Below are 27,554 nucleotides of genomic sequence, written 5' to 3'. Positions count from 1 at the left end.
GCCGCAGCATATCCCCTCTAACTGGCTAGTTCGGACACGAACCATTAGCACGGACGCAAACCATGTGCGGTTACCGAGCGAAACGACGTAGTTGAGTTGCACTTTCTCAGGCGGCGCGTCGGAAAATGCGACACAGAAAAATTGACGAAAAATGCCGGGATGGCCTCTCTCAGGTTTCTCTCTGGTTAAGGTGATCCTAAAGCCGTGATCCTAGCCGGTTTTTTTCGGTTTTTTTCTTAGCACTAATCTTTTAATTGGCTTTATGGAAATGCAAAATTCTTGTCTAGAATTAAAGTACGCATCAAAATCTAGGTCATGGTGGTCGAATTTATATCGAAAACGAAAAAAAATTAATATTTTTTGTTATACGTGACGACCACCACATATAAATTCGACCACCATGACCTAGATTTTGATGCGTACTTTAATTCTAGACAAGAATTTTGCATTTTTATAAAGCCAATTAAAAGATTAGTGCTAAGAAAAAAACTGAAAAAAACCGGCTAGGATCACGGCTTTAGGATCACCTTAAGGGGATCCTGCAGTGACTGGCGAACTTCCTCGATGTCGATAATGTCAACCTTTCTAATTTTGTTTTCCCTATATCTGTCTTTGTCTAACGAAATGACATCTGTCCTTTTTTCGATTGCTCGCCATCTCTCGCAAGATCCGGCAACTACTGTTGCTGCTCTTCTTGTCATTTGCATCCGTATTTGCATTACTAAAATAATTTTTCGATGGATCTTTTTTTGTACGCATTGAATCTTACTTCTACTTGCACGATATTATTCCTACATGTTTTCCCAAGGGCAGATGATAAAAATTATGTATGTATAAACTGCAGAATTTTTGTTTTAAGCAAATATTGTCGTCAGGTGACAGCTGCGTATGTGCCCAAATAAGTAACATTTTTAATTTTTTGGCGTTTTTGATATAAAATCGCGTTTTCTGCCCTAGATTTTTGTGCGTACTTTAATTCTAGACCAAAAACTTGCAATTCTGTAAAGCAAACGATAATGTCGGTAAATCATACGGCTGCAGGATCCCCTTAAGGGATGATCGAGGAAGTTCGCCAGTCACTGCAGGATCTCCTTAACTGAAATGCTATAGTGTATGTACGTGACGTAAACTATAGATTTTAGTTACCCAGAGTAGTGAATTTTGGAACGCAACCCAGTGTTGCTACGTATGTACATCTCGTCAACTATTTAATATCTCGCGTCGCGGGGCAGGGCGACATTTTTTTCTGCCAGATTCTTTCGGTTCGTGTAAAAACGCATCGATTGAGCATAATTTCATCGATAATGTCGTTGATAATTACCCAATAATGTGAAATTGAAGATCGGACTTATCAATACCGAACACTTAGGCCGGTATTCATAGTTATTTAAGACCGTCTTAAGTTCAATCTTAAGATGTCATGAACCAATCACAGAGCCGTATTAGCGTCTTAAGACATTACTTAAGACGGTCTTGAAGACTGTGAATACCAGCCCTAAAAATTCTGTCTCGTGTCTTCATCATAGATATCGTATATCTATGACCGTGTCAAATCGGCGGGAAGGGGTCGCATGCGGGATGAGTTTCGCACATTCGCACAGGGACTACCAGGGACTACGGGATTACAGTGATCATACGGGATCAAGCACAAGAAGGAGCACGAGCCTGTTGTCGTCAAGCGCGGCGCGAAATTGAGACGGTTGTTTTCGCGCGCGGATCTGCGAACGCGCGGATACACCTGTGTAATGGCGACGCCGACCAACAGTGGTGGTAACCTCGTTGATGAGTTTGAAGAATCATTTCAGGTAGAATTCAACTATTTACATCTCTCCGTATCGTCGTTGATTGATGTATCGCGCGTTATTCATGTCCGCGTAATTGAGGAGCTCGGTGGCATTTCCTCGCAAACGTGGTATATCTGGGATGTAAAACTCAAAGAATTGTCGAATAAATGCTCCATCATTGCTCTATTGACGTGCATCACTATTAGCATTTCGCAGCATTGTTCAAATGTAAATGGTATTTTTTTTTTACCTGAAAATAGATGTGGCTTTATGTAATTGGAAAGTGAAAGTGATTGCTGGCAAGTGTTGATTGTGAAAGTGGTTTGAAAAAGATAGAATTATTAGAACTCTTTAACTCTGAAATACAGCAAAAAACGAAAAGTATTAGAAAAATAATTCTGTTAATATAAATATTTATAGAGATAAAAGTCTCAGTCTTTAAATGGAATATATAGATTACATAATGGAATATATATTTTTTCAATTTTTATAATTTTCTTAAGAACAAGAGAACCTGTTATATACTTGAAAGATTTCTTAAGAGAAACATTCATATAAGTTAAAAATATAACGAAGTAATTAATATATATTTTTCTAGGTCTTGGGTGTTGTCTGATTCTAAATTTAAAGCTTCTGAAATATTCTAGAATGTGAGCATAGTTTATTGAATATTAATTATTGCTTTCCAGCAATGTTTGAGTATATTGACAAAGGACGAGGGATTGGGCAACAGTGGAACTGGCGCATCTGGTGGTTTGATAGTGGATAAAGACGAAGGTCGCGCGGAAATGGAACAGGCTACCATGAGATTCATAGACCTGGCTAGGCAGATGGAGGCTTTCTTCTTGCAAAAGAGATTCCTCCTGTCTGCGCTAAAACCCGAGCTGTGTGTCAAGGAAGAGATTCAAGATCTGAGATCAGAGCTGGCGCGCAAGGAGGACCTGATAAGAAGGCATAACGAGAAGATCGCTGTCTGGCAGAATATGTTGTCGGATCTGCAGGGATGGGCGCAGTCGCCCGCTCAAGGCCCAGCACCCAGTGGTAATATTAAGTAATATTAATATTAAGACTAACGATAGTTACCTAATTCAATGAGATGCTCAATAACATTAGTATTAATGTTGATAGGGTTACCAAACGGAAATCAAAGCGGGCAGAATCCGCAAACTGCGAGTGGTAGCAGTAACGCTTCGATGCAGCAACAGCAGCAAATACTGCAGCATCAGCAGCAATTGCAACAGCAACTGCAGCAACAGCAGCAGCAGCAGCAGCATCCACAATTGCAGCAACAATTGCAGCAGCAAATGCAACATCCGTTGCAATCACAGGTATTTAAGTGACGCTGTTACGATCAAAGTTAAAATTTTCCTATTATTCAAGTAGATTGTTGTTAAATTTGATATTAAACGTACATTTTACTAATTAAAAGGAAGAAGAAAACAAGTGTGAGAAAGAAACGACTGATAGTACGATTGAACTGAGCGATAGTGACGTGGAGATATTAGAGGAAACGGGATTGTTTATACCTTTTAGCGATTTTCCGTCATTAAGCGATTTTTATTTCGTGTAGTTATTTTAAATCGTAAATTGATCAAATTGTTCATATAATTCATTAATTATTTTTTTTTAATGAGATTTTAATGTTAAATCTATTCTTGTACAACGGTAATCATATTTATATCGCGAAACTCGCTTTTTTATAATATATATCGTAATTATACGTATTAATTACGTGTAATATATGCATATACTAAATGTATATATTATAATGTATATTTGTGTACATATATATGTACAGGAGGATATTGCAATATATTATTGTATATATTACTGAGAAATATAGAAATATTATATACATTATTGAAAAATAATAAATTATACAATCATTATAATGATACATCGCAATATCCTTCTGTTATTCGTTGCATTTGAAATGTATGATTGCTTTACATGTGTGAGTATATGTCTGTACGAGAGAAAACGCATGTGTTTGGAGAATCACATTTATGAAAATCATATTATTAAGTAAACACACACTCTCTGTCTCCCTCTCTTGATGACGGAAATACTCACTTCAAAATGTTATAGAATATCGCTAAATTTTTCATACGGATCATCGAGAAAATAATCGGGTCTCCCCACATACGCACGACGATTATAATATTGCGTGTGATAGTGCCTTATACAATTCCTATACACAAACGTAAAAATGTATTGTACAAAAGAGAATAGATTAAATTAAATTCTTTTTATAATTACCTACAAGATAGGATTATGTACAAAAATATAAATTTTTTCATCGTGAGAAAAGTATCGAAGAATTAACTATATGTACAAACAGTTATTGTAAGACGATGCCAAAACAATGAATACAATATACAATAATTTGTACAATAATATGTACAAATACTTAGTAAAAAAAAAAGAAAGATGAAAAATGTAATAAATCTGATAATGGCAATAATAAAACTTAGGAGTATTTATAATATATATATTATACTTTAGATTAATAGGAAGACCTAGTGACCACATTTGACATTATTTCATAAAAAAGATCACATTTTTATAACAGAACGATGAACATACAGTCAGGGTTTTTTATTTCATTTTTTAAATACTTCTTCTCACGAGTGACATTTTTTCGCGTCATTCTCTGTATGCATAAAATAATTTGCATGTAGATATTGCATGCACATCAAGAAACGTTACAAACTGCATTTCGATTACAAAAATCTGTAGTAAAACATTGTCATTTGTAAATTAGAATACCGTCGAGTTCCTTCTATAGTGTGTTCCGCGGATAAAGATACATTTCTTTACTCATCTCTATGATAATAATGATATATAGAACATTTAAATCTTAAGTTCATAAATAACTCATAAAAGAAGCATTATACCCACATTGCAATTTGGATAGTGTCTGGATCTGTTTCACTTACATTGTCCCGACTCGCAAATAGATGTCATGACATAATAAATATCTTTGTTCATTGCAAAAAAGAAGAAAGAAAAATAACATTGTACTTTTTTTTTTATTTCCCTCGCCTATATATTATTATTCCCGACAAATCCGATTCTGGCTGTTCGCCCGCGCGTGTCTATCTTTCTGAACAGTATGCATGCATGTGGAACATATTTTTGGATAGCTGTTTCGCGAACAGCTTGCACAGTTCTCTTTTTTATAATATCATATCAAAGACAAACATAGATATCGAGTAGAAATTTATCGTTTTTGTTGTATTATTTTGTTTTCTCACTACACTCTCATGCATTCCCCTACATATACACTCTACATATCTCACTACATTCCCCTGCACGTATACATGTGCCAGTAGAAATTCTCCCTTGCGTTCCTAACGATACATCCTCATTTAGTGTGACTTTGCAGGTGCAACAGGGTTCTGGTGGACCACCTACATCAGGTCTTCAGGGAGTTGGTGTACCCGTCAGTCAGCAGGGCATGTTCATGGCGCAGGGTGGTGTAGGTGGTAGAGCCACCGGGTTCCCAGTTGGCGGTATGGGCAGTAGCGCTCTTCAGGGGCCTCTGGCCTACCTGGAAAAGACAACGAGCAACATAGGGATGCCAGAGAGGCGGAGTTGACGCGGAAGGGGGAGGGGCCGGGGTCGGGGTCGTGGAAGAGGCCGAGGTAGAGGAAGAGGCGGCGGTGGTAGCGGCCTACCGCCACCGCCACCGCTTCTCGATCCCTCAGACCCGTCGTCCTATGCTGCTGCTGCCGCCGCCGCAGTCGCGCCCCTTCCCTCTCCGCAACAGCAGCCTCCTCCTTGCACATGAACGTAATGTGTGGCATTTTTAATTTCTTCTCTTGAGAGAAAGACCACGTATGAAAGACTTTTATACTTCCAAGGTTGAGCACATTTGGTTGTCATGGGTGTTGTGTTGTGCATTTGATGTCAGATTGTGTTGACTTGAATGTGCCACGTCAGTGATAGTGATGATAATGCTGATGATTGAAGCGCAGTTGATATGCGTTACCTTTATATTGTGAAAATGGACACAACTAATGCGTATAAGTATATATAATTTATGAGCTTACTGAGGTCTCAATGGCAAATGCATTTTAACAGTGCCAGTTTTATTGTGATCCAGCTTTGGATTGACGTTACGCGCCTGCAGGAACATTCTTTCGCATTCCTCCTGAAACTGTTACGTATGCGAAAGACGTTTTACATTCTTTGTACTAGTCGCGAAAATCGTAAGATAGGGTCGAGCTTACGTACGTACGTGGAACGTACGAAATTGCGACGTAGAGTAAGAAAAGTACGATAAATACTTTATAACTGAAGCGGCAATAAAACACAGTACATAATAATGAGATTATGTGTGATGTGAACATGATACTTTTAATTTTACACATAAGGATAAGGATATCTTTCTATTTCTTTATACTACATCATTAGTTGATGATATTGGTTCTCCGAGATCGCCGACACTTTTATAATAAACTGCGTTCATCGCTTTTGCAGTGCCTTTGGACACCTATCAAATGTACTGTTTGTGCGATATCAATAAAATGTACATTGCCTAGTGTACTGTGCAAAATCAAAAAGGAAATTACGCATGTTTGGTCACACTAATATAAACATCCGTCCTGGACATTTACGTACAAACTCGAAATTTTTACCCGCGTTTGTATAAATTTTCAAATAATTCTTCAAAGCGCGATGTTGCCTCTGTGTGCCTCTAACTAATGTACTTACGCATTAGATATAGATGCATTAATGCATATAAAACGAGCAATCTCAAGATATGTACAAGGAATCTTAAATATTCTATTATCTTTTAATATTTTTAGTTTTGTACGATTAATAATTTGTATTATGTGCCATTAGTGTTTTTTTTTTTTAATAAGTATTTATGTGATATACAATCAAATTAGAATCAAATGCCATATATTGCGTATTTATGCGATATAATTCTATGAACGCGCATATTGTTATAAAGTACAAGAATAATTTTATACTGTGATACATCGTAAAACATTATAGATTAAACAAAAAATAAATATTTGTACACAGTTATTAACAATTACTTCAAGACATATTATTTAGTTTTATTTGCAATTTATTTATTTTATGTTTAGTTAGACATGAACTATTCGAAAAGATTGTACAAGGGAGCAATTTTATGCTCGTTTTTTATGTAATGTGATAACCGAAAGAAATATTTTATATATAAATTATCAATTTGATATGACAATATGTATATCCATCTATTTTTCATATCATTAGACAATGAGGTTCTTCAATGAAAGCTAGCATAGAGTCATTGCCTATTTTTATACATTATGTCTTTTGCATGTCCAGGACAGAATGCTTATATTACTCGCTATTTTTTAGATCCGATGTACTCGTATACATATAATATATGCAACTTTCATCCTGTACAATATTATATTGTATGCACTGTAGTATACATATAGTTGATACAAATGTTACTTATATACATATACAGATCACGCTTTCTTATTTTCACTATTCCAGCTAGTTTAAAATCCTGTTTGTGAGTCCTCAAGAATATTTACCAAAAAAAGAGCTTTACACGCGAAAGCAATTAGACTGTACAAAATTGTAAGAGTTGTATAAAAACTTATTTTCAAAACTGTCGTTTTATATACGGACAATCAAACGTGATAGTTGCATGTATAAAGTGGGATTTTGTCAGTTTCGATTTGGAAACTGTATTTTATATAGGGGAACGGTGTCTAATAGAGGAAAAATCTTTCTGCTGGATTTCTTTTTGGAAAATAGGATATAGATCAACTGCTATGGATTTAAAAAAAGGTTTGAAGCTAGATTTACTAATAAAAACTTTATGACAAGTCTTTCAAACATATATGTCAAAATGCAATGAATACATAATTATTAAATTTCATGATACCGAATGTGTCTGGAGATGTCGGGATTTGTCTTCGACAAATGTGGAAATTGTTGTTGAAATGAGCAACTTCCACATCTAGATGTTAAGTATTCTATTCGACATCCTTTTTTATCGCATGTATACATTATTTTTATAGGTTATATATTTTAATCATATAAGAAGTGGTAACTTAAAAGATGTAGGCACTGCCTAATATGGTGAGGTATGACTTTGATTCCGGGGATCGTATAATCGTCAAGCATTTCGATAATGATCCGTCAGATAGAAATAACTATTTGAGATAAGTCATCTTATCTACATCTTGATGTATGAAATATATCAAGAATTAAAAATGCATACGTATAAACCTTGATTAATATACTTAACACATACATTCTCCAAATATTCTTATAATAGTGGCAATGTATTATAGCATATAAAATCTTCGTTAGCATTCTTTATATTTTGTTAGAATTTTTAACTCAAGTTTCTGTCTACTGAATATTCAGACTCGTGATATTAATAACTCTCGTAGGAACCTGATCAACGAGTCTGTTATCTGCTTAGTGAGACATTAAAAATGTTGTTACTGGCCTGCGGTAAGTTATTTATGCGTTTTATCACTGAACGTTATCATATTAAGTCTGATTAGATCGTCCAATACAATCCCTCTCCATATTAGGCGCAATTCCCCTATATATATATATGTATATTTCTATATACATATCCTTCTGTGTAAACTTTTACATATATATATGTATAGAAAATTACAAGAACCCGTTTGACGCGCGAGTTACGTAAAATGACCATCAGTAGATCGTTTAACAGAGCGCCTGTAGGAATTGTATAAGCGTACGTGTCGGGCGCCCGGTCATTCCGGCTGGGATATACGGTAATTCGTCGTGGGCGGGGCCCATGACACCAGCTATGTCCAGATGCATCCACGGCATGTCCTTGCTAACAAACTCCCTCAAAAAGGCAGCGGCGGTACAAGAGCCACCACCCTTGCACTTCGCGAGGTTATTTATGTCGGCACCCTTTACTTTTTCTGAAAATTATCATGACAGAGATTTTCAAGTTTTATGTAAGCGACAATTAATAACAACGTTATGTCCCGGCTTTCGGTAATGCATAAGAAACAGTAACCCCTTGCTGAATATATAAAGAGAAAAGTTTCTAAAGAAGTTTTGTGAAATAATCGAGTGTGTGAAGTTGGCCCCCCCAAATGATCCAAATATAGTTCTGTTTAGAGTTCTGAATTCTTTCGGACAATAGGAAGAGTTCCTGATAAGTTTTAAAAGAGTTCTGGCGATTAAGATAACGAAAACACCTTTTGAAAAAAGGGGGGCCAACTTCACGATTTTTTAAATCAAATTTTGAGATCGAATAGTTCTGAATGGTCTAAACGCTTCATTTTGCGATTATCTAGAGTTCCTGATACACAAAAATTTTTTTTGGTTAATTAAAAAACAAAAAAAATTTTGAAAATTTTATTTTAAAATCGAGTAGTTCTGAATGCCTTAAACGTTTTATTTTGCGATTACCTAGAGTTCCTGATACATAAAAAAATTTTTAGTTTAATTAAAAACAATTTTTTGGCAAAAGAAAATTTTCAATCATCTCTCGTTCAAATATCGATTATCTTGCAAATCGTTAGCCTAATCGCTTTGAGCCATAAGACTTTTCGTCACAACTCGTCGAAAAATGTCCAAAAGTCCTATCAGAACTATTCGGTACTCCAAAAAAATTTTCGACCCCGGGATTAGAAAACTTTCAAGCATCTCTCGATCAAATGTCGGTTATCTTGCAAACCGTTGGCCTAATCGCTTTGAGCCATAAGACTTTTCGTCACAACTCGTCGAGAAATGTCCAAAAGTCCCATCAGAACTATTCGGAACTCCAAAAAAATTTTCGACCTCGGGACTTGAAAAACTTTCACCGTCTGTGAAGTTGGTCCGCCTTTTTCAAAATTCGGATAAATTTGTTAGAGTTCTGGATTCTCCAGCAAAAGTTCTAGAGTTCTCTATAATTTTTAGAAAGAGTTCCGATATTTAAAATGACGAAAACACCATTTAAAAAATGAGGGGTTAACTTCACGGCGCCCCCCATTTTTGAAAAAATGAATTTTTTATGGTAGTTCCGGATAGATTTCGATGAGTTCTAGAGTTCCCAATAGGTTTTATAGCGCTACGACCAATAATTCAAAAGTTACAGCCCTTAAAGTGCCCCATTTCGAAAAATTTCTAAGTTCCTAAGAGTAAATTTTTTTTTCGGAAATCGGCAGTTCCCGCGGGAGTTCTGGTCGCCCCCCGAAGAGTTCTATCAAAAACTATCAGGGTCCGAAGCGCTGCGACCAATATTTCAAAAGTTACAGCCCTTCAAAGTGTCACCTCTAAAATTAAAAAATTTCTTTTGGGAGTTCTGACGGGAGTTCTGGTCGCCCCCCGAAGAGTTCTATCGAAAACTATTATGGCCCGAAGCGCTACGATTAATATTTCAAAAGTTACAGCCACCCAAAGTGCCACATCTCAAAAATTTTTTAAGTCCCTAAGGGTAAATATTTTTTTTCGGAAATCGGCAGTTCTCGCGGGAGTTCTGGTCGCCCCCCGAAGAGTTCTATCGAAAACCATCAGGGTCCGAAACGCTGCAACCGATATTTCAAAAGTTACAGCCCTTTAAAGTGTCACCTCTAAAATTAAAAAATTTTTTTCGGGAGTTCTGACGGGAGTTCTGACGGGAGTTCTGGTCGCCCCCCGAAGAGTTCTATCGAAAACTATTATGGCCCAAAACGCTCCGACCAATATTTCAAAAGTTATAGCCCTTCAAAGTGCCACCTCTAAAAATAAAGAATTTTTTTCGGTAGTTCTGACGAGAGTTCTGTTCGCCCCCCGAAGAGTTCTATCAAAAACTATCAGGGTCCGAAGCGCTGCGACCAATATTTCAAAAGTTACAGCCCTTCAAAGTGTCACCTCTAAAATTAAAAAATTTTTTTGGGAGTTCTGACGGGAGTTCTGGTCGCCCCCCGAAGAGTTCTATCGAAAACTATTATGGCCCGAAGCGCTACGATTAATATTTCAAAAGTTACAGCCACCCAAAGTGCCACAGCTCAAAAATTTTTTAAGATCCTAAGGGTAAATATTTTTTTCGGAAATCGGCAGTTGCCGCGGGAGTTCTGGTCGCCCCCCGAAGAGTTCTATCGAAAACCATCAGGGTCCGAAGCGCTGCGACCAATATTTCAAAAGTTACAGCCCTTCAAAGTGTCACCTCTAAAATTAAAAAAATTTTTTTCGGTAGTTCTGACGGGAGTTCTGGTCGCCCCCCGAAGAACTCTATCGAAAACTATTATGGCCCGAAGCGCTACGATTAATATTTCAAAAGTTACAGCCACCCAAAGTGCCACACCTCAAAAATTTTTTAAGACCCTAAGGGTAAATATTTTTTTCGAAAATCGGCCGTTCCCGCGGGAGTTCTGGTCGCCCCCCGAAGAGTTCTATCGAAAACCATCAAGGTCCGAAGCGCTGCGACCAATATTTCAAAAGTTACAGCCCTTCAAAGTGTCACCTCTAAAATTAAAGAAATTTTTTCGGTAGTTCTGACGGGAGTTCCGGTCGCCCCCCGAAGAGTTCTATCGAAAACTATTATGGCCCGAAGCGCTACAATTAATATTTCAAAAGTTACAGCCACCCAAAGTGCCACACCTAAAAAATTTTTTTAAGTCCTTAAGGGTAAATATTTTTTTTCGGAAATCGGCAGTTCTCGCGGGAGTTCTGGTCGCCCCCCGAAGAGTTCTATCGAAAACTGTTACGGCCCGAAGCGCTCCGACCAATATTTCAAAAGTTACAGTCCTTCAAAAAGTGCAACCACCAAAATTAAAAACTTTCAATCATTATTCAAAAGAAATCGCCATATACGGGTCGAGCAATAGATCTAAGGCAGCTCAATATTATATTATCTATATGTATATTAAATACGCGTATTTTTCAACATGTTATTTAGAATATTGATTTTATATCTTATCGGTTTTAACATACAAGTATTAACTTTCAATTATCTCTCGATCAAATATCAGTTATCTTGCAAAGACTTTTCTTATGGCTTCTGCACACAGGACGCGAAAACGCTTGCCGCGCGGCAAGAAGCGACGTGGTAGCCAATCAACGGAATTGCCTGCGATTCATGACTTTACTCTTGTGTGCGGTGCCAGCGGTAAAAAATTGTTAAAAAAATATTTAAGGCCGGAACTGTTGCTAAAACCTATAAAAACTGTTGGAACTATGCGAGAACTATCGAGAACTGTCAAGAAGTCGATCGGAACTGCCTGCGATTCATGACTTTACTCTTGTGTGCGGTGCCAGCGGTAAAAGTAAAAATTGTTAAAAAAATTTAGAGGCCGGAACTGTTGCTAAAATCTATCAGGAACTGTAGAACTCTTTGAGAACTATAGAATTTCATGGTAAAAATCAATTTTTTTGGAACTTGAGGTGCTCGTGGTCAGATTAAAAATTTGTTTAAAAATACTTATTGACCGGAACTATTGCTAAAACCTATCAGGAACTGTAGAACTTTTCGAGAACTATAAAACGTCATGGTTAAAATTATTTTTTTCGAAACATGAGATGCTACGAGAAGTTAGCACCTCATATTTTCAATATTCATTTTTTTTAACTAAATCAACGGAACTATTTCTAAAAATTAGCAGGAACTGTAGAACTATTGCGGGTGCAAATAGAACTGTTGATAAATTTTTCGATTTTTGAAAGTGAGGTGCCAACTTCACAGAGACAACTCCCGTCAGAACTCCCGAAAAAAATTTTTTTATTTTTAGAGGTGGCACTTTGAAGGGCTATAACTTTTGAAATATTGGTCGGAGCGTTTTGGGCCATAACAGTTTTCGATAAAACTCTTCGGGGGACGACCAGAACTCCCGTCAGAACTCCCAAAAGAAATTTTTAATTTTAAAGGTGACAATTTGAAGAGCTGTAACTTTTGAAATATTAATCGTAGCACTTCGGGCCATAATAGTTTTCGATAGACCTCTTCGGGGGGCGACCAGAACTCCCGTCAGAACTCCAAAAAAAAATTTTTTTATTTTAGAGGTGACACTTTGAAGGGCTGTAACTTTTGAAATATTGGTCGCAGCGCTTCGGACCCTGATGGTTTTCGATAGAACTCTTCGGGGGGCGACCAGAACTCCCGCGAGAACTGCCGATTTCCGAAAAAAAATATTTACCCTTAGGGACTTAAAAAATTTTTGAGGTATGGCACTTTGGGTGGCTGTAACTTTTGAAATATTGGTCGGAGCGCTTCGGGCCGTAACAGTTTTCGATAGAACTCTTCGGGGGGCGACCAGAACTCCCGTCAGAACTCCCGAAAAAATTTTTTTATTTTTAGAGGTGGCACTTTGAAGGGCTATAACTTTTGAAATATTGGTCGGAGCGTTTTGGGCCATAACAGTTTTCGATAAAACTCTTCGGGGGACGACCAGAACTCCCGTCAGAACTACCAAAAAAAATTTTTTTAATTTTAGAGATGACACTTTGAAGGGCTGTAACTTTTGAAATATTGGTCGCAGCGCTTCGGACCCTGATGGTTTTCGATAGAACTCTTCGGGGGGCGACCAGAACTCCCGCGGCAACTGCCGATTTCCGAAAGAAATATTTACCCTTAGGATCTTAAAAAATTTTTGAGTTGTGGCACTTTGGGTGGCTGTAACTTTTAAAATATTAATCGTAGCGCTTCGGGCCATAATAGTTTTCGATAGAACTCTTCGGGGGGCGACCAGAACTCCCGTCAGAACTCCCAAAAAAAATTTTTTAATTTTAGAGGTGACACTTTGAAGGGCTGTAACTTTTGAAATATTGGTCGCAGCGCTTCGGACCCTGATGGTTTTCGATAGAACTTTTCGGAGGGCGACCAGAACTCCCGCGAGAACTGCCGATTTTCGAAAAAAAATATTTACCCTTAGGGACTTAAAAAATTTTTGAGGTGTGGCACTTTGGGTGGCTGTAACTTTTGAAATATTAATCGTAGCGCTTCGGGCCATAATAGTTTTCGATAGAACTCTTCGGAGGGCGACCAGAACTCCCGTCAGAACTCCCAAAAAAATTTTTTAATTTTAGAGGTGACACTTTGAAGGGCTGTAACTTTTGAAATATTGGTCGCAGCGCTTCGGACCCTGATGGTTTTCGATAGAACTTTTCGGAGGGCGACCAGAACTCCCGCGAGAACTGCCGATTTCGAAAAAAATATTTACCCTTAGGGACTTAAAAAATTTTTGAGGTGGCACTTTGGGGGCTGTAACTTTTGAAATATTAATCGTAGCGCTTCGGGCCATAATAGTTTTCGATAGAACTCTTCGGGGGCGACCAGACCCCGTCAGAACTCCCGTCAGAACTCCCAAAAAAATTTTTTAATTTTAGAGGTGACACTTTGAAGGGCTGTAACTTTTGAAATATTGGTCGCAGCGCTTCGGACCCTGAGTTTTTGATAGAACTCTTCGGGGGGCGACCAGAACTCCCGCGGGAACTGCCGATTTCCGAAAAAAAATTTACTTTTAGGAACTTAGAAATTTTTCGAAATGGGGCACTTTAAAGGGCTGTAACTTTTGAATTATTGGTCGTAGCGCTATAAAACCTATTGGGAACTCTAGAACTCATCGAAATCTATCCGGAACTACCATAAAAAATTCATTTTTTCAAAAATGGGGGGCGCCGTGAAGTTAACCCCTCATTTTTTAAATGGTGTTTTCGTCATTTTAAATATCGGAACTCTTTCTAAAATTATAGAGAACTCTAGAACTTTTGCTGGAGAATCCAGAACTCTAACAAATTTATCCGAATTTTGAAAAAGGCGGACCAACTTCACAGACGGTGAAAGTTTTTCAAGTCCCGAGGTCGAAAATTTTTTTGGAGTTCCGAATAGTTCTGATGGGACTTTTGGACATTTCTCGACGAGTTGTGACGAAAAGTCTTATGGCTCAAAGCGATTAGGCCAACGGTTTGCAAGATAACCGACATTTGATCGAGAGATGCTTGAAAGTTTTCTAAGTCCCGGGGTCGAAAATTTTTTTGGAGTACCGAATAGTTCTGATAGGACTTTTGGACATTTTTCGACGAGTTGTGACGAAAAGTCTTATGGCTCAAAGCGATTAGGCTAACGATTTGCAAGATAATCGATATTTGAACGAGAGATGATTGAAAAATTTTCTTTTGCCAAAAAATTGTTTTTAATAAACTAAAAATTTTTTTATGTATCAGGAACTCTAGGTAATCGCAAAATAAAACGTTTAAGGCATTCAGAACTACTCGATTTTAAAATAAAATTTTCAAAATTTTTTTTTGTTTTTTAATTAACCAAAAAAATTTTTGTGTATCAGGAACTCTAGATAATCGCAAAATGAAGCGTTTAGACCATTCAGAACTATTCGATCTCAAAATTTGATTTAAAAAATCGTGAAGTTGGCCCCCCTTTTTTCAAAAGGTGTTTTCGTTATTTTAATCGCCAGAACTCTTTTTAAAACTTATCAGGAACTCTTCCTATTGTCCGAAAGAATTCAGAACTCTAAACAGAACTATATTTGGATCATTTGGGGGGGCCAACTTCACACACTCAAATAATCCGATAAGGGCTGGTTTATAATAGCCGTAACCGTTGATTTAAGCCGTAATCTTTAAGAAATTGACCAATCACAGTCGAATGTGAGAAGAATAATCGACTGTGATTGGTCAATTTCTTAAAGATTACGGCTTAAATCAACGGTTACGGCTATTATAAACCAGCCCTAAGAATATTAAAATGGATAACGTAATAATCGCAATCCTTAAATCACTCACTCGTCACTTCATCCGTGAAATGCTGCCATAGAGGGAATCTCCATACTCGATCGCCGGTTACCGTCCCAGCATTTCTCAGAGTTTCATAAAGGTTGCCGTCATTGGTAAACACTCCAGTCGCGGAGTTCGACAAGGCAATTCTCATGGCACCGGTCAACGTAGCGATATCCAAGATAAATCTATTTAGAGAGATTGAAGACTTATCAGTTTATAATTATTTCTGATAATATATCTGTCGAATATATCGATAAAATATAATATAGTGCATAACAGTAATAATATAGGATAATTCATAAGGATATCTTTTTGAAGTATAAAAGTACGTTGATAAAATAATTAGAATCCAAGAGACGTAGCTTTCTTATAATATTCAAATATCACAGCACGATTAATCTTAATCTAACCTCGGATTAAACTGCTGAGCGTAGCACAACGCGTCGGCGAGAATCAACCTGCCCTCCGCGTCGGTGTTGTCCACGATGATGGTTTTGCCGTTCATCGCCTGCACCAGATCTCCCGGCTTCGTAGCATGTCCGGACGGCAGATTCTCCGTGAGCGGGATCAGTCCGACGATATTTTTCTTCAGTTTGAGCTCGGCCGCGGCTCGGATAGTGGCGGCCACGCAGGCGGCGCCGCTCATATCGGCGCGCATCTCGTCCATTTCCGACGACGGCTATGAGCAACCGTTCGTCCTCAAGTCTCACTTTCTCCTTACATTGTTTTTTTTTTGTAAACGGAGAAAGAGAATAACTTACCTTAAGGCTGATGCCACCGGCATCGAAAGTGACTCCCTTACCGACGAACGTCACCGGTGATTCGCTTGAATTCTCGGCACCCTTGTAACTGATCTCAAGGAACCTGGGCGGTTCGGTGCTACCGCGCGCCACGCTGAGGAACGAGCCCATCTTCTTCTGCTCGGCCCAGCTCTTGTCGCGCACCTGAACGTCGACCCCGAGATGAGTCAGGACCTCGCAGACCCGTTGCGAAAATATCGTGGGCGTCATCAGGTTCGCGGGAGTGTCTGACAACTCGCGAGCCCAGTTCTGCGCCTGGGCTTTAATTATGCCAACTCGCCATTCCGCCCTTAAAAAAAATGACAAACCATTAGTTTTGTATTCGTAAAACGAAATCTAGGCTACGGTCAACGTGACGCTACAAATGCTTCGAAGCATTCCTCTTCTCTTTTCTTTCAATGAAGAAAGAAAGAGAAGAAGAACGCTCCAAAGCATTTGTAGCGTCACGTTGATCGTAGCCCTAGATCTCTCAATTTTAATGGATATTTTTAACGAGAGCATAAAGAAACATCACTTACTCTCCTTCATCTCCGTACAGCGAGATCTTTGGTAACTTCTTTTTCTTCTCTTCATTTTTGAATCCTTGATAAAGCCACGTGGATAAACCAGCTCCCTCGGCAGCGGCTTCCGCGTCTCCCAGGGTTTCCAGCTTGATGTCCTTTATCTCCACGTCATCCAGTGCGCGGCATCCCGCTAGAACAATAAAACTTTAATAGGATCTATTATATTTATTTATAATAATACAACTTTTTCTTTAATAATATTAATTTAAAATCTATTTTTTTTAAATAGATCAATCATCCAATTATAATTATATCATAATCTTAAACGTACAAAACAAACTAATATAATTTTTTAATACAATAACATAATATATTAAAATTATTAAAATAAAAGTATCAAAATTGTTCCACTATGTATATTGAAATTTTAATTTTAAAGTTTGATCTACAGAGATTTGAATAACAAAGTGGAACGACTATATTTGCATAATATATATTTTGAATAATAAAGATTACCTGCTGCAGCAGCACGTACACTTTCCTTTCCTTCATGGATCTCTTCAAGTTTGTTAATACCAAGACCTTGCTTCCCCAGTCCAACTACCGCGACTCCGGCGTAATCGGTTTCATCCAACCCCCAAAACACTCTAGCATGACCTTTAGGGATCTTTGGTCCTGCTCTGTAGCGTAAACATTTATTCCAAGTTAGTGAAAAGATTGATTGGAACAATTTATAAGGAAGATACGCGATAGTAGTACGCACTTAAGTAGTCAAAAATGTCCAGACACAACTTCATAAATTTATTAATTACAATAGAATCTAGGCGTTCTTTTGACATTCATCATGTGTACGGTATACTTGCAATTTTAAAATACACTCTAAAAATATACTATTCTTTATTCTAGAATATTCTTCTTTTTTGTCCAGTTATACATTATACATCGGTACATTTACAATTACTCACTTCGGAGATTATAGCTACACATTAATTCACAACTGCTGTGTTTCTGAGCTACTGAGTATCAGCGTAGATACGTTACGTTACGGAACTGTTTTTCACATTTCAGTTCTCACATTGTTGAAACGAGCATATTACAACCTATACCAGCGGCTTAAGATATAAATACAATGAAATATCCGTTGATAAACTTCATTATTAATTTGTTTTATGTACAACAACACTATAAGTAGTAATGTGACTTTGTCATGGGGTTTAATTGCCATAGTTATATAGTGGAACATAATTAAATAGTAAAAAATAGATTTACATATAATTACGTGTTCATCGCAAACAAGAACTAAGATTCATCGATATGACAGAAGCTTAAACTTTCTTTTATAAAAAGAATGTAAAACGTACTCACTGTTCTATCATTTCCACACATTCCGAAAATCCATGCGAGTGTTGTTCTTATCGCAATATATGTTTATTTTTTTATTTGCTCTTTGTACATTTTCTCTTTTTACAATATTCATATTAAGACAATAGATGCTTTCCATTTACATCAAAACTCAGATAATTCTCACTTGTGACATCATTCTGTCTTTATTATTTATTAATTGCCAAAAAGGATAGAACGACGTCACAAGTGAGAATTATCTGAGTTTTGATGTAAATGGAAAGCACTTATTAACTTGCTTCGCGTTAAATCTGTCTTTCAATTATTCAGTGTTTCAATTAGGCTAACGTAATATTGCAAATAGTTTTGACAGCAAAGTCAAACACAAAGATGATAATATAATCATATAAAACATTTGATATGTAGTAAAAATATATACCGCAAATCAGAAAATTTCAGTAAAAATATGCGTTATCTATATGTACCATTATCGGTGCAAACAATATTTAAGACGTTGATTACTCCTTATCACGTCTCTGTTTACAAGATTGTGCAATCATGATACCACCAAGTAAATTTAAGCTGAAAATTTTATTAGTAACAAGTTGCAGACAATCTTTTTGAATTGTTGAGATTTCTATCACACGGTAGCGAAAACATGGATATTTTATTTACTTATCGGTATTCAAAATATCGATATTGCGATTACTAGGTGGTTTCTAGGAAAATACAGGTACGATTTGTATATACGATTGCCAGTCGAAGTTACATATGTAGTATATCAATTTTATATTATATTTTATTATACGCGTATCAGTTTTAATGGTTTCCGATGTTTCAATCTTTTCCAATCTTTAGAGAAGTTTTAAACAAGTGCATTTTAAATTTACTATGAAAATTTTATAAAAAGAAGATTGTGCCGTTATCAAACGTGTCTATATCGTTTTTAAGTTTTGCATTAAGAGCAGATTTCGTAATGGATTAAGATATTGGAACAGTCGCCACTCGGATATTAAGAAGCGTTATCGGAAAAATCACGCATCTCGAACGCACGCATACACCGCTGTAAATTTTTGCAGCCTTGAACACTTCTTCCAAAAGTATTGTACTTATTGTAGTAAATGTCATTCTCACACCACACATCAATCATATTTAAAAATATATATGTATGTATATATATATATATATCTGCATAAAATACAATTTAGATCAAGCGTGCAATTATGGTATCTCCGACGAGCGTTAAGTATCAATAACGTAAAATTACGAAAGATCATCGTTTTCATAAGTCATACGCAGGAATATTTTTCGAACGTGATGTAATAATGCGAAACTTTTTATCGTTACGATTCAGTCTGTTGAGATTAAAATTATATCTAAATTAGATTAGAAAATAGAGTAAAGATACGAAAATGTAATAATTAACAGTACCGATTTACCTAATCATCTTACACATAGTATACAATCCAGAGAAAATATTTGTGCTCTCTGATACATTGAGCATGGATCAACCGAAGATCTCCATTTGCAATAGTTTTATTCGCTGATAATGCATCCTTCCAATGCCATTTCCATCCGATTTATTATAGATTACGTCAATGGTAGAAATTTTCGCATTATTATTATAAATTATTACGCTATTTAGAATGGTTCCATTACTTCTCGTTGTTATATTCACGCCTAAAATAATCACAAGACAGATAACATAAAATAAAAAGGGTCTAAGGTCCGTATTCATAAAGCCGTATTAGCATTTTAAAATGTCCCTAAAGATGATCTTGAAATAAAAACGGATTATGAATACGGGCCAAAGTGTACGAACTAAAATATAAGAAAACAAAATAACAGAAAATTCGGCAAAATTCTTCTCTTCTTCTCTTGAAATATATTTTTATCATTATTCTTATATTTATACTTTTGGCTATCTTTTTTTTTATTATTTAGACCCGTTTTTAATTTATAGTAATCGAATACGCGTTTCACTCATTGTCATTAAGTTCCCCGTTCAATTGCTTTTTTACCTAATTGTCTCAAACCAGCTCTAATATTTTGATAATTCCTTGAGAGTTAGCGGCTACTACGACATTAGACATCTGCCGCCAGCACACCGCGGACACGAACTCGTTCAGATCTTCCTCTCTTCTGTCCTGCACCTCCAATATGCTTCGAACGGCGTCGAATTTGTACGAGAACAACTGCTTCGTCAGCCCTTTGTAGTATACGTATAGCGCGTTATTTTCCGATCCGCAGGCAACGTAATCGCCGTCAGTAGCAAGTCCGACAAAGTTCTTCTCATTCACATGCCCAACGAACGATCGGAGACAAAGCGGATTATTTATGTTCCACATCTTCAGCTGAGAATCCGTGCTGGCTGATACAATTTCTTCCTTGTTGATGAACTTGACGTAGGAAACGGCTTTGCGGTGGCCCTTGAATATGCACAACGCCTCCTTCATGTTGCGCAAATCGTAGTAGTGTACACAGTGGTCCGCAGATCCAAACGCCAGGTGACACGAGCTACGCGATTGAATTTTACGCAGCACACGTTTGCTTTCGCCTCTAACGACGCCACGGAATGATCGGTATTCAACGCCCACAATTTCACCCGGGCATCGTCGGAGCCGGACGCGATCAATCTGGTATCCACGTCGTTGAAGTCGACCGACCAACACCTCTTCTCGTGCTCCTGGAACGTCTTCGTCCTCTGACCGGTCGTCGCATCCCATACCGTCACGGTACCTTCATAATCTGATGACGCAAGCATGCCTTTGTGAAAGGAATTCCACGAGACGCACGAGATCTTCGAACTAGAGACCATCTCGACGCAAGGGTAATGAATGTCGACGGTGTCCCGTATAACAGCACCGTAATCGAATACCTTTATGCGCTTGGTGACACCGGCAATCGCGAAAAATTCGTTGTCCTTATCGAACTCGATACTAGACACGATAGTGGAATTGTTGAAGAGATCCGATGAGTAGTTCAGAGTAGCCACTGGACGCAGAGAATTGTACCTCGAGAACTTGACGAGATTTTCGCGAAAGACGTCCAGACCAGAACTCGTGCTGTACACGCCGCCGTGAGTCTCGCTCTGAGGCTGCGATTTCTGACCGAGCAATAGTTCCTTGCCGCGAGAGTCGAAGTAACATTGAACGAAATCGTCGAAGTGAGCGTGCAGCCTCTTCCTACGTACAGCTAGGGTTGATCCACCAGGATGACTGACCTTGGATTGGAGAAGGTGTCGGGGCCGATGGTCCCCTTGTCGCTAGGTTTTACCATATTCGAGTCTATTATGTCTAGAAGACCGAGCATCTCCCGCCTAATGGCCGATACCTGCGCGGAATCGTTCTCGCTCGCCTTCTTGACGTCCTCCACCCGCGGACATTTGCTCTGAACGTCTTTCAGAATGTTCTCCCACTTCCTCCATGTCTTTCTTGATCAACGCCACTTCTTTCTGCAACTGATTCCGCTGTTCCTCCTTTTGTTGCAGCAAGTGTTTGAGGAACTCGTGCAGAAGCTTGTTCTGCGCCGTACAAGTCTCTGCCTCGAGTAGATGCTTCCGTTGGGTCAGCACCTCGAGCATCACATTAACGTCGGGCAGAGTGAGATTGGCGCTCTCCGCTGCCACGATGCTCCTCAATCCGTCGGACGCCGGTGCCGACAGATCACTACCCGCCGCTCGTGCCTACTATTGTCCGCGTAAGAGCCTAGCTGAGCGAGACCTTTAGTTCTCGTTTTATACTTGGAAACTAGCTCGTCCAACAGAAAATTCGGGAAAATGTCCTGCTCGCTCACGTAAAACTGCATTTCGGGCAACGATCCTTAATCTCTAAGCACTTTACGATACAGTGGTGACAGAACGTGTGTCCGCAACGTGTAATATACGCTGTGTCGATAAGATCGAAACAAATCGGACACATGTAATCGTTGCTCTTATCTTCTAATATCCCGGTCATCCTCTGTAGCACATTCGTAGGCGGATGAGGATGCTTATTAATTTTACCGCTACCGTCGCCTAATCCACCACTGCTCCCTGCGCTGCTATCGTTCCCCCATATTACCGTCGCCAGGAGTCGACATTACTACATTACTCTACTTCGATTTCTGTCAGTCTTGAAGCAGTGATGGTTAATTAATTGAACGACTTAACCGACTTAAAATCTCCTATTTGATTTGTCTGACGTCGCGTCGAAAAGAATATATCATAAATCAGGCAGTATTATAATTCTCATTTATAAAGCGCAGCGTGTTTCTAGGATATCCTTGTGCGGAGCAAGTTGCACTTCATATCATGCCTATAATACCGTCTCTCTAGTCACTCCTGAAACAATGAAAATAATGCCAGTGAGCTCCGTGAGGCGCACGACTATCGTTGAAAAATTCAAAAATTTTCAATAACAGAAATAATACTTCATATGAGAATTTAAGAATAACAAAGGGAAAGCACTTTTAAATGTCAGATAAAGCTCAGGCAGCATTATAACAATTGTTTCAGGCTGGAAATATGAATAAAATATTTAAACATATTGTTATATCGTATGACGAAACGAAAGTGAAACAACAATTTGGAAATGCAATGCTGTGTATGGACGGGTGGAGGGGGGGGGGGGCCAGGGGGAGGTCTTTATCGTACACGTCACGGTTCTACACCTTAGCGTACGCGCTTGTTAAACAGGTATGTGCTAAGAGTACGTGTATATACATGAGGGAACACAGGTCAACTTCGTCGACAGAAGAGTACAATATGGAGAAAAAAAGGAGTGTTTCGACGTGTCGAGTAAACAACATATGTGTCAATGCAGAATAGTCTGGAGAGTATATTCTACACAACAGAGGCGCACACAAGGGGTACAGCCTTGTTAGATTAAAAAAAAAAAAAAAAAAAAAGGGAAAACGATACTAACACAGACGCGCGCTGCAGTGTGGAATGCCGTATCTCTCTAAAATCGCGAGGATGCACAAAAAAGAGATTTACAGCGATGGTAAGTAGCGGGCACTGGGAACTTACAGCAAAATATTCTTCAGCAGCTTGCCGTTGACCAGATCGTTGTACTTGGCCGCCGTGGGGGTGAGCACAACGTTGTCCTCGCTCTCGGTTTCGTATACACCCAGTACCAATCCCGTCTGCGGAAAAAAAAGGGGGCAAGTATGTCAGGGGAGCGGGCGATAACGGTGACAAGGTCGTCGACGAGTAAGCACATAGAGGATTTGGGGGGTGTCGAGTCGGCGTCGACGTCGACGAGAGCGAGCATAGATAACTCGTCCGAGGTGAACCTCGTACGCGAACACGACGACGGGGATCGCATCGTGTCGGATTACGTTCGTCGGATTTTTCCCCCCCGAGATGGGAATTTCGCCGTCTCGCCGTCTCGAGAAGCGAACGCGCCGCACTAGTGGACGAGGGAGGATCACGAGGATTACCTTCATGGTCGATACGCTGGCGAAGAGACGCAAGTGCGAATTTCCGTGCTGTAGTGCCTTAGCTCTGATAAAAGACAATGCCATAATTCGTTCCCCGAGAGCATTAGGTGCGATACATATATACACTATACACCGATTATGAGGGCCGCACACGACACACGACGGCGGCGACGGAACGACGATTCTGATTGGCCGGATTTGATCTTCGCTCGGTCCGGCCCCGCGCGATATAAACCGCGCGAATTACGAACGCGGGAAGCCGTTCTTTAAGCGAATAGTCACGTGACGTACGAATTCCGCCAATAAAAATCGTTCGTAAGTCCGTTCTGTAATTATTAGAAATTTTAAAACGTATTTTTATAAACGAAATAATGCTAGTCTTGGACGGAAAAAAGAAATAGAATAAAATATAATAGATGTATAATATTGCTTTAGAAAAAAATGAGCGAGCAGATGGTGTGCAGATATGAATTAATTCTATAACAGATAGATTTAAGAATAGCATAAAAATTGGAAGAAACAATTATTGTGTCGAAAATAGTACAAAAATCGTGAAAAACGAATAAGATTTCCGCTTTATATTTTGGCTTTAGAATAAGACATAAGGGCATAGAGTCGCCATTTTGCTAACGTGCTGGTTTGTCCAAATCTGCGATCGCGCACGATTTATACTTTATTACAACGATTCATTATTTTATTATCATTTGTTACGCTTGTTTTTCGTTTAATATAAATTTTTTGGTCTTTCTCGAATGTAGAAACTTGTGATTCACGTTCATGCGAAATCTGACTAATTTTTTGGCGTTTTGGGCCCAATTCTGCGCCGCCAATGAGGTGAAGCGCCTCTCGCGACGCACCTTTCATCTTGGGACCACTTGGGACTTGGGACCCGCTAGAAGCTAGAAGTCCCAGTTGATCGACTTGGAGAGGGGTTCCGATCGTGGAAACGAGAGAGGGGGGGATGATCCACCGCGTTGGGCAGCGTTGGGGGCCCCGTAAGTGTGTCGGGGGTCGGGGGCCTGTCATATGTCGGATTTTCCATTCCGCGTCCGCGAAACGCGATCGCGCACGTTCCACGGCGACCGTACGAGCGACTCGACGAATTCCAAGGCGCGCGCGACCGCCGAGCGGATCCCGTTCACCGCTGCCCGTCGGTCCCCCCGCGCGGAGCGAAACGCGCTCGGGCCCCGCAGCTGCTTCACGAGAGTTGGAATGCGGGATCAACATGGAGATGGTGGCGAATAGATCGATATTGCTCGGTGATGTCACGCACGGTCGCTGACTCTCCCGTTCGGCATCCCGTTTGTAAGTTTTGTGAACGTCGCACGTCGAGCCTCGAGCCGTAAACGGCTTCGCGACGCGTTGCGAATGCGACGCATCGACGAGGTCCCTCCCCCGCGCAAAATTCGAGATTCACGGTGGCTGGATTTTTTTCGAAAGCGAATATGCTGAAATTATCGTTGAACCAGCACGAAAGTTCAATCGAAAAACGTGGAATTGTGACAGTTTTATATTTGCTTCTATAAATTCGGAGAGTAGTCTATTCGTAGATTTATGTTATGACATATGTGTCTTCCTCGACATAAAGCTAATATAATTACGCAAATAAATTTTTTTCTGTTTTTCTTTGATACGCAAAAGCGGTCTCTATTTATAATTTAGATTTGTCAATTTTGAATGCTTCAATTGTTAAAATTTATATATTTATCTCTAAAATTATATATTTTTATTGAGCAAATCCAGGTGAAGAAATGTATTTTTAAGTATAATATTTTTTATATTATCCATTATTAAATAAAAAGTATTATTTATTAAGTATTATTTATCTTAATTTTTCAAGTAATTCATTAAACATGAATGTAAAAAACACAATTGTATTTTGAAATAAGTTTCCAATTTGCAGAACGGAGCATGGAATGGAAGGATCATGCCCACTCCTCTTTCCCAGCTTCGGGGAGCAGAGCGGCTCTGAGCGGGGAGGAGGCTACTCGCAGAAGGTCGGCGTTTATCGACCAGGTGCGGACGCCATCGACTTGGGCTACCACACCCTCGACACAATGCTTGTCGCACCACGTCGTCGTCGTCCTCGTCTACCCCGGGCGTGTCCAGCACGCCGATTCGCCAGCAGCAACAGCAGCAACAGCTACCGCAGCCGAAGCACCATCTGGTTTACCACGTCGCGGTCAATGACCTCTGTCAACTCGATGACAATTTGTTGCTGAGGATTTTCAGCTGGCTCGACACCCGCGACCGCTGCTCCTTGGCGCAGACCTGCCGACGCCTCTGGGAGATCGCGTGGCACCCGGCGCTTTGGCGAGAGGTCGAGGTGCGTTATCCACAGAACGCCACAGCGGCGTTAAATGCCTTGACGCGCCGTGGCTGCCACACGTGCGTCCGTCGTCTGGTCTTGGAAGGTGCCACCGGATTGCCCGGCATTTTCGCCCAGCTGCCGTACCTTAATCTGACTTCCCTGGTGTTGCGACACTCGCGTCGAGTCACCGACGCCAACGTCACCACCGTTCTGGACAGCTGCGCTCATCTCAGAGAACTCGACCTGACCGGTTGTCCTAATGTCACTCGCGCCTGCGGTCGTACCACTATTTTACAGCCTGCAGTCGCTCGATCTCAGCGACTGCCACGGCGTCGAGGATTCCGGCCTGGTGCTGAGCCTGTCGCGCATGCCGCACCTGGGATGCCTTTACCTACGTAGATGTGGCCGCATTACCGATGCCAGCCTGGTCGCCATCGCCTCCTACTGCGCTAGCCTGCGTCAGCTATCGGTCTCGGATTGCGTGAAAGTTACGGACTTCGGGGTGCGCGAGGTGGCGGCGCGTCTCGGTCCGTCCCTCCGCTACTTCTCCGTAGGCAAATGCGACCGCGTGTCCGCGCCGGTCTGCTGGTCGTCGCCCGTCATTGCTACAAGCTGCGCTACCTGAACGCCCGCGGTTGCGAGGCGCTCAGCGACAGCGCGACCATCGCCTTGGCGCGCGGTTGCCCGCGTATGCGCGCCCTGGACATAGGCAAGTGCGACATCGGCGACGCGACCCTCGAAGCACTCTCCACCGGATGCCCGAACCTGAAGAAGCTGTCCCTGTGCGGATGCGAGAGGATCACCGACGCCGGCCTCGAAGCGTTGGCCTACTACGTGCGTGGCCTGCGGCAGCTCAACATCGGCGAGTGCCCTAGAGTCACGTGGGTCGGCTATCGCGCGGTCAAACGCTACTGCCGACGTTGCGTCATAGAACACACTAACCCTGGATTCTCCAGCTGATGTCAACCCAGTCAACAACGTCGCTCGTATCGAGGGGATCTCGAGTAGCGATGTAAATATTCTCGGAAAAAAGTACTCCGGGTAGGAGAATATCCCGAGGGAATTCTCTGGAAAAGGGCCTTTGAGGTATATCCTGAGAATATTAAAATAACAGTATCTATATATTGATATATATCGCGAGAATATTTATAAGAGTATATTCTCTCTAATATGACTTAAAGTACGCGTCCAGACAATATTCTCAGGATATTTGATTATCTCGTATCACTAATCTCAAGTGCCAGAGTGTAATATAGCGGAAGTTCTTAGAGAAATTGTAAACCCAATTTTTTTTATCAGAGTTTATGCGACGATAAATGTTACCCTTTTTGATATGACGTCCACGCGAAATCGACGTTAGGATGAGTTGTCAATTTTTAAGATCCATGACTTGTATCGCCTGCAATCTATTTATTAACAAGCATTATTTCATCACTCGCATATTTGTAAAAAGATTGTTTCACGATTGGTTGTAAAAATATATACATATATCCTGCTTCAAAAGTCGTGCGTGCTATATTTATTGTTTTCATAATTTAATGCACTACGTAATGATAATGAATCGTTTGTAATCCATAACAACGTTTTGTAATTTATTGTAACGACGATACGATATTAAATACTTTCATTTCTTGACACCGCTGGAATTAATATGTAGATTAATTACATGGCATTTATGCGGTGTGTATAA

The 27,554-nt window shown here is 39.8% G+C and overlaps 2 protein-coding genes and 2 pseudogenes across 3 annotated transcripts; 2 read left to right on the top strand and 2 right to left on the bottom strand.

The window, feature by feature from the left end:
• Positions 1-1,485: 1,485 nt before the first annotated feature.
• On the top strand, positions 1,486-8,029 carry Med28 (mediator complex subunit 28). Of its 2 annotated transcripts, none has more exons than XM_071797845.1 (4): positions 1,486-1,805; positions 2,474-2,825; positions 2,913-3,112; positions 5,160-8,029. In XM_071797845.1, exons 1-4 carry the CDS (start codon positions 1,746-1,748, stop codon positions 5,274-5,276), a joined length of 729 nt encoding a protein of 242 aa, XP_071653946.1. In that variant the 5' UTR covers positions 1,486-1,745; the 3' UTR covers positions 5,277-8,029. The 2 variants fall into 2 exon arrangements, with proteins under 2 accessions (XP_071653946.1, XP_071653945.1); XM_071797844.1 differs by having other exon boundaries at positions 1,490-1,805; positions 5,173-8,029.
• Positions 7,600-23,667, bottom strand: LOC139825264 (cytosol aminopeptidase-like). Its single transcript, XM_071797843.1, has 8 exons — positions 23,554-23,667; positions 23,141-23,256; positions 17,308-17,471; positions 16,807-16,981; positions 16,250-16,577; positions 15,899-16,167; positions 15,495-15,673; positions 7,600-8,710 (listed from the first exon to the last, which is right to left on the bottom strand). The coding sequence occupies exons 1-8, from the start codon at positions 23,635-23,637 to the stop codon at positions 8,484-8,486; spliced, it is 1,542 nt and encodes a 513-aa protein (XP_071653944.1). The 5' UTR covers positions 23,638-23,667; the 3' UTR covers positions 7,600-8,483.
• Positions 20,154-22,447, bottom strand: LOC139825263 (E3 ubiquitin-protein ligase COP1-like; annotated as a pseudogene).
• A 330-nt stretch (positions 23,668-23,997) lies between the features above and the next one.
• Positions 23,998-27,499, top strand: LOC139808193 (uncharacterized; annotated as a pseudogene).
• The last annotated feature ends 55 nt before the right edge of the window (positions 27,500-27,554 follow it).

The sequence above is a fragment of the Temnothorax longispinosus genome, chromosome 2, assembly GCF_030848805.1.
Source record: "Temnothorax longispinosus isolate EJ_2023e chromosome 2, Tlon_JGU_v1, whole genome shotgun sequence".
NCBI classification, from domain to species: Eukaryota; Metazoa; Arthropoda; class Insecta; order Hymenoptera; family Formicidae; genus Temnothorax; species Temnothorax longispinosus.
This window is presented reverse-complemented; position numbering and strand designations above follow the sequence as displayed.

Coding starts and splice junctions, on each gene's coding strand:
- Med28 (XM_071797844.1), top strand. CDS start 1,746: ATGGCGACGCCGACCAACAGTGGTGGTAACCTCGTTGATGAGTTTGAA. Junction 1,806..2,473: donor AGTTTGAAGAATCATTTCAG/GTAGAATTCAAC, acceptor ATTGCTTTCCAG/CAATGTTTGAGTATATTGAC. Junction 2,826..2,912: donor TCAAGGCCCAGCACCCAGTG/GTAATATTAAGT, acceptor TAATGTTGATAG/GGTTACCAAACGGAAATCAA.
- LOC139825264 (XM_071797843.1), bottom strand. CDS start 23,637: ATGGCATTGTCTTTTATCAGAGCTAAGGCACTACAGCACGGAAATTCG. Junction 16,578..16,806: donor CTGTACGGAGATGAAGGAGA/GTAAGTGATGTT, acceptor ATTTTTTTTAAG/GGCGGAATGGCGAGTTGGCA. Junction 16,168..16,249: donor CCGGTGGCATCAGCCTTAAG/GTAAGTTATTCT, acceptor GGTTGCTCATAG/CCGTCGTCGGAAATGGACGA.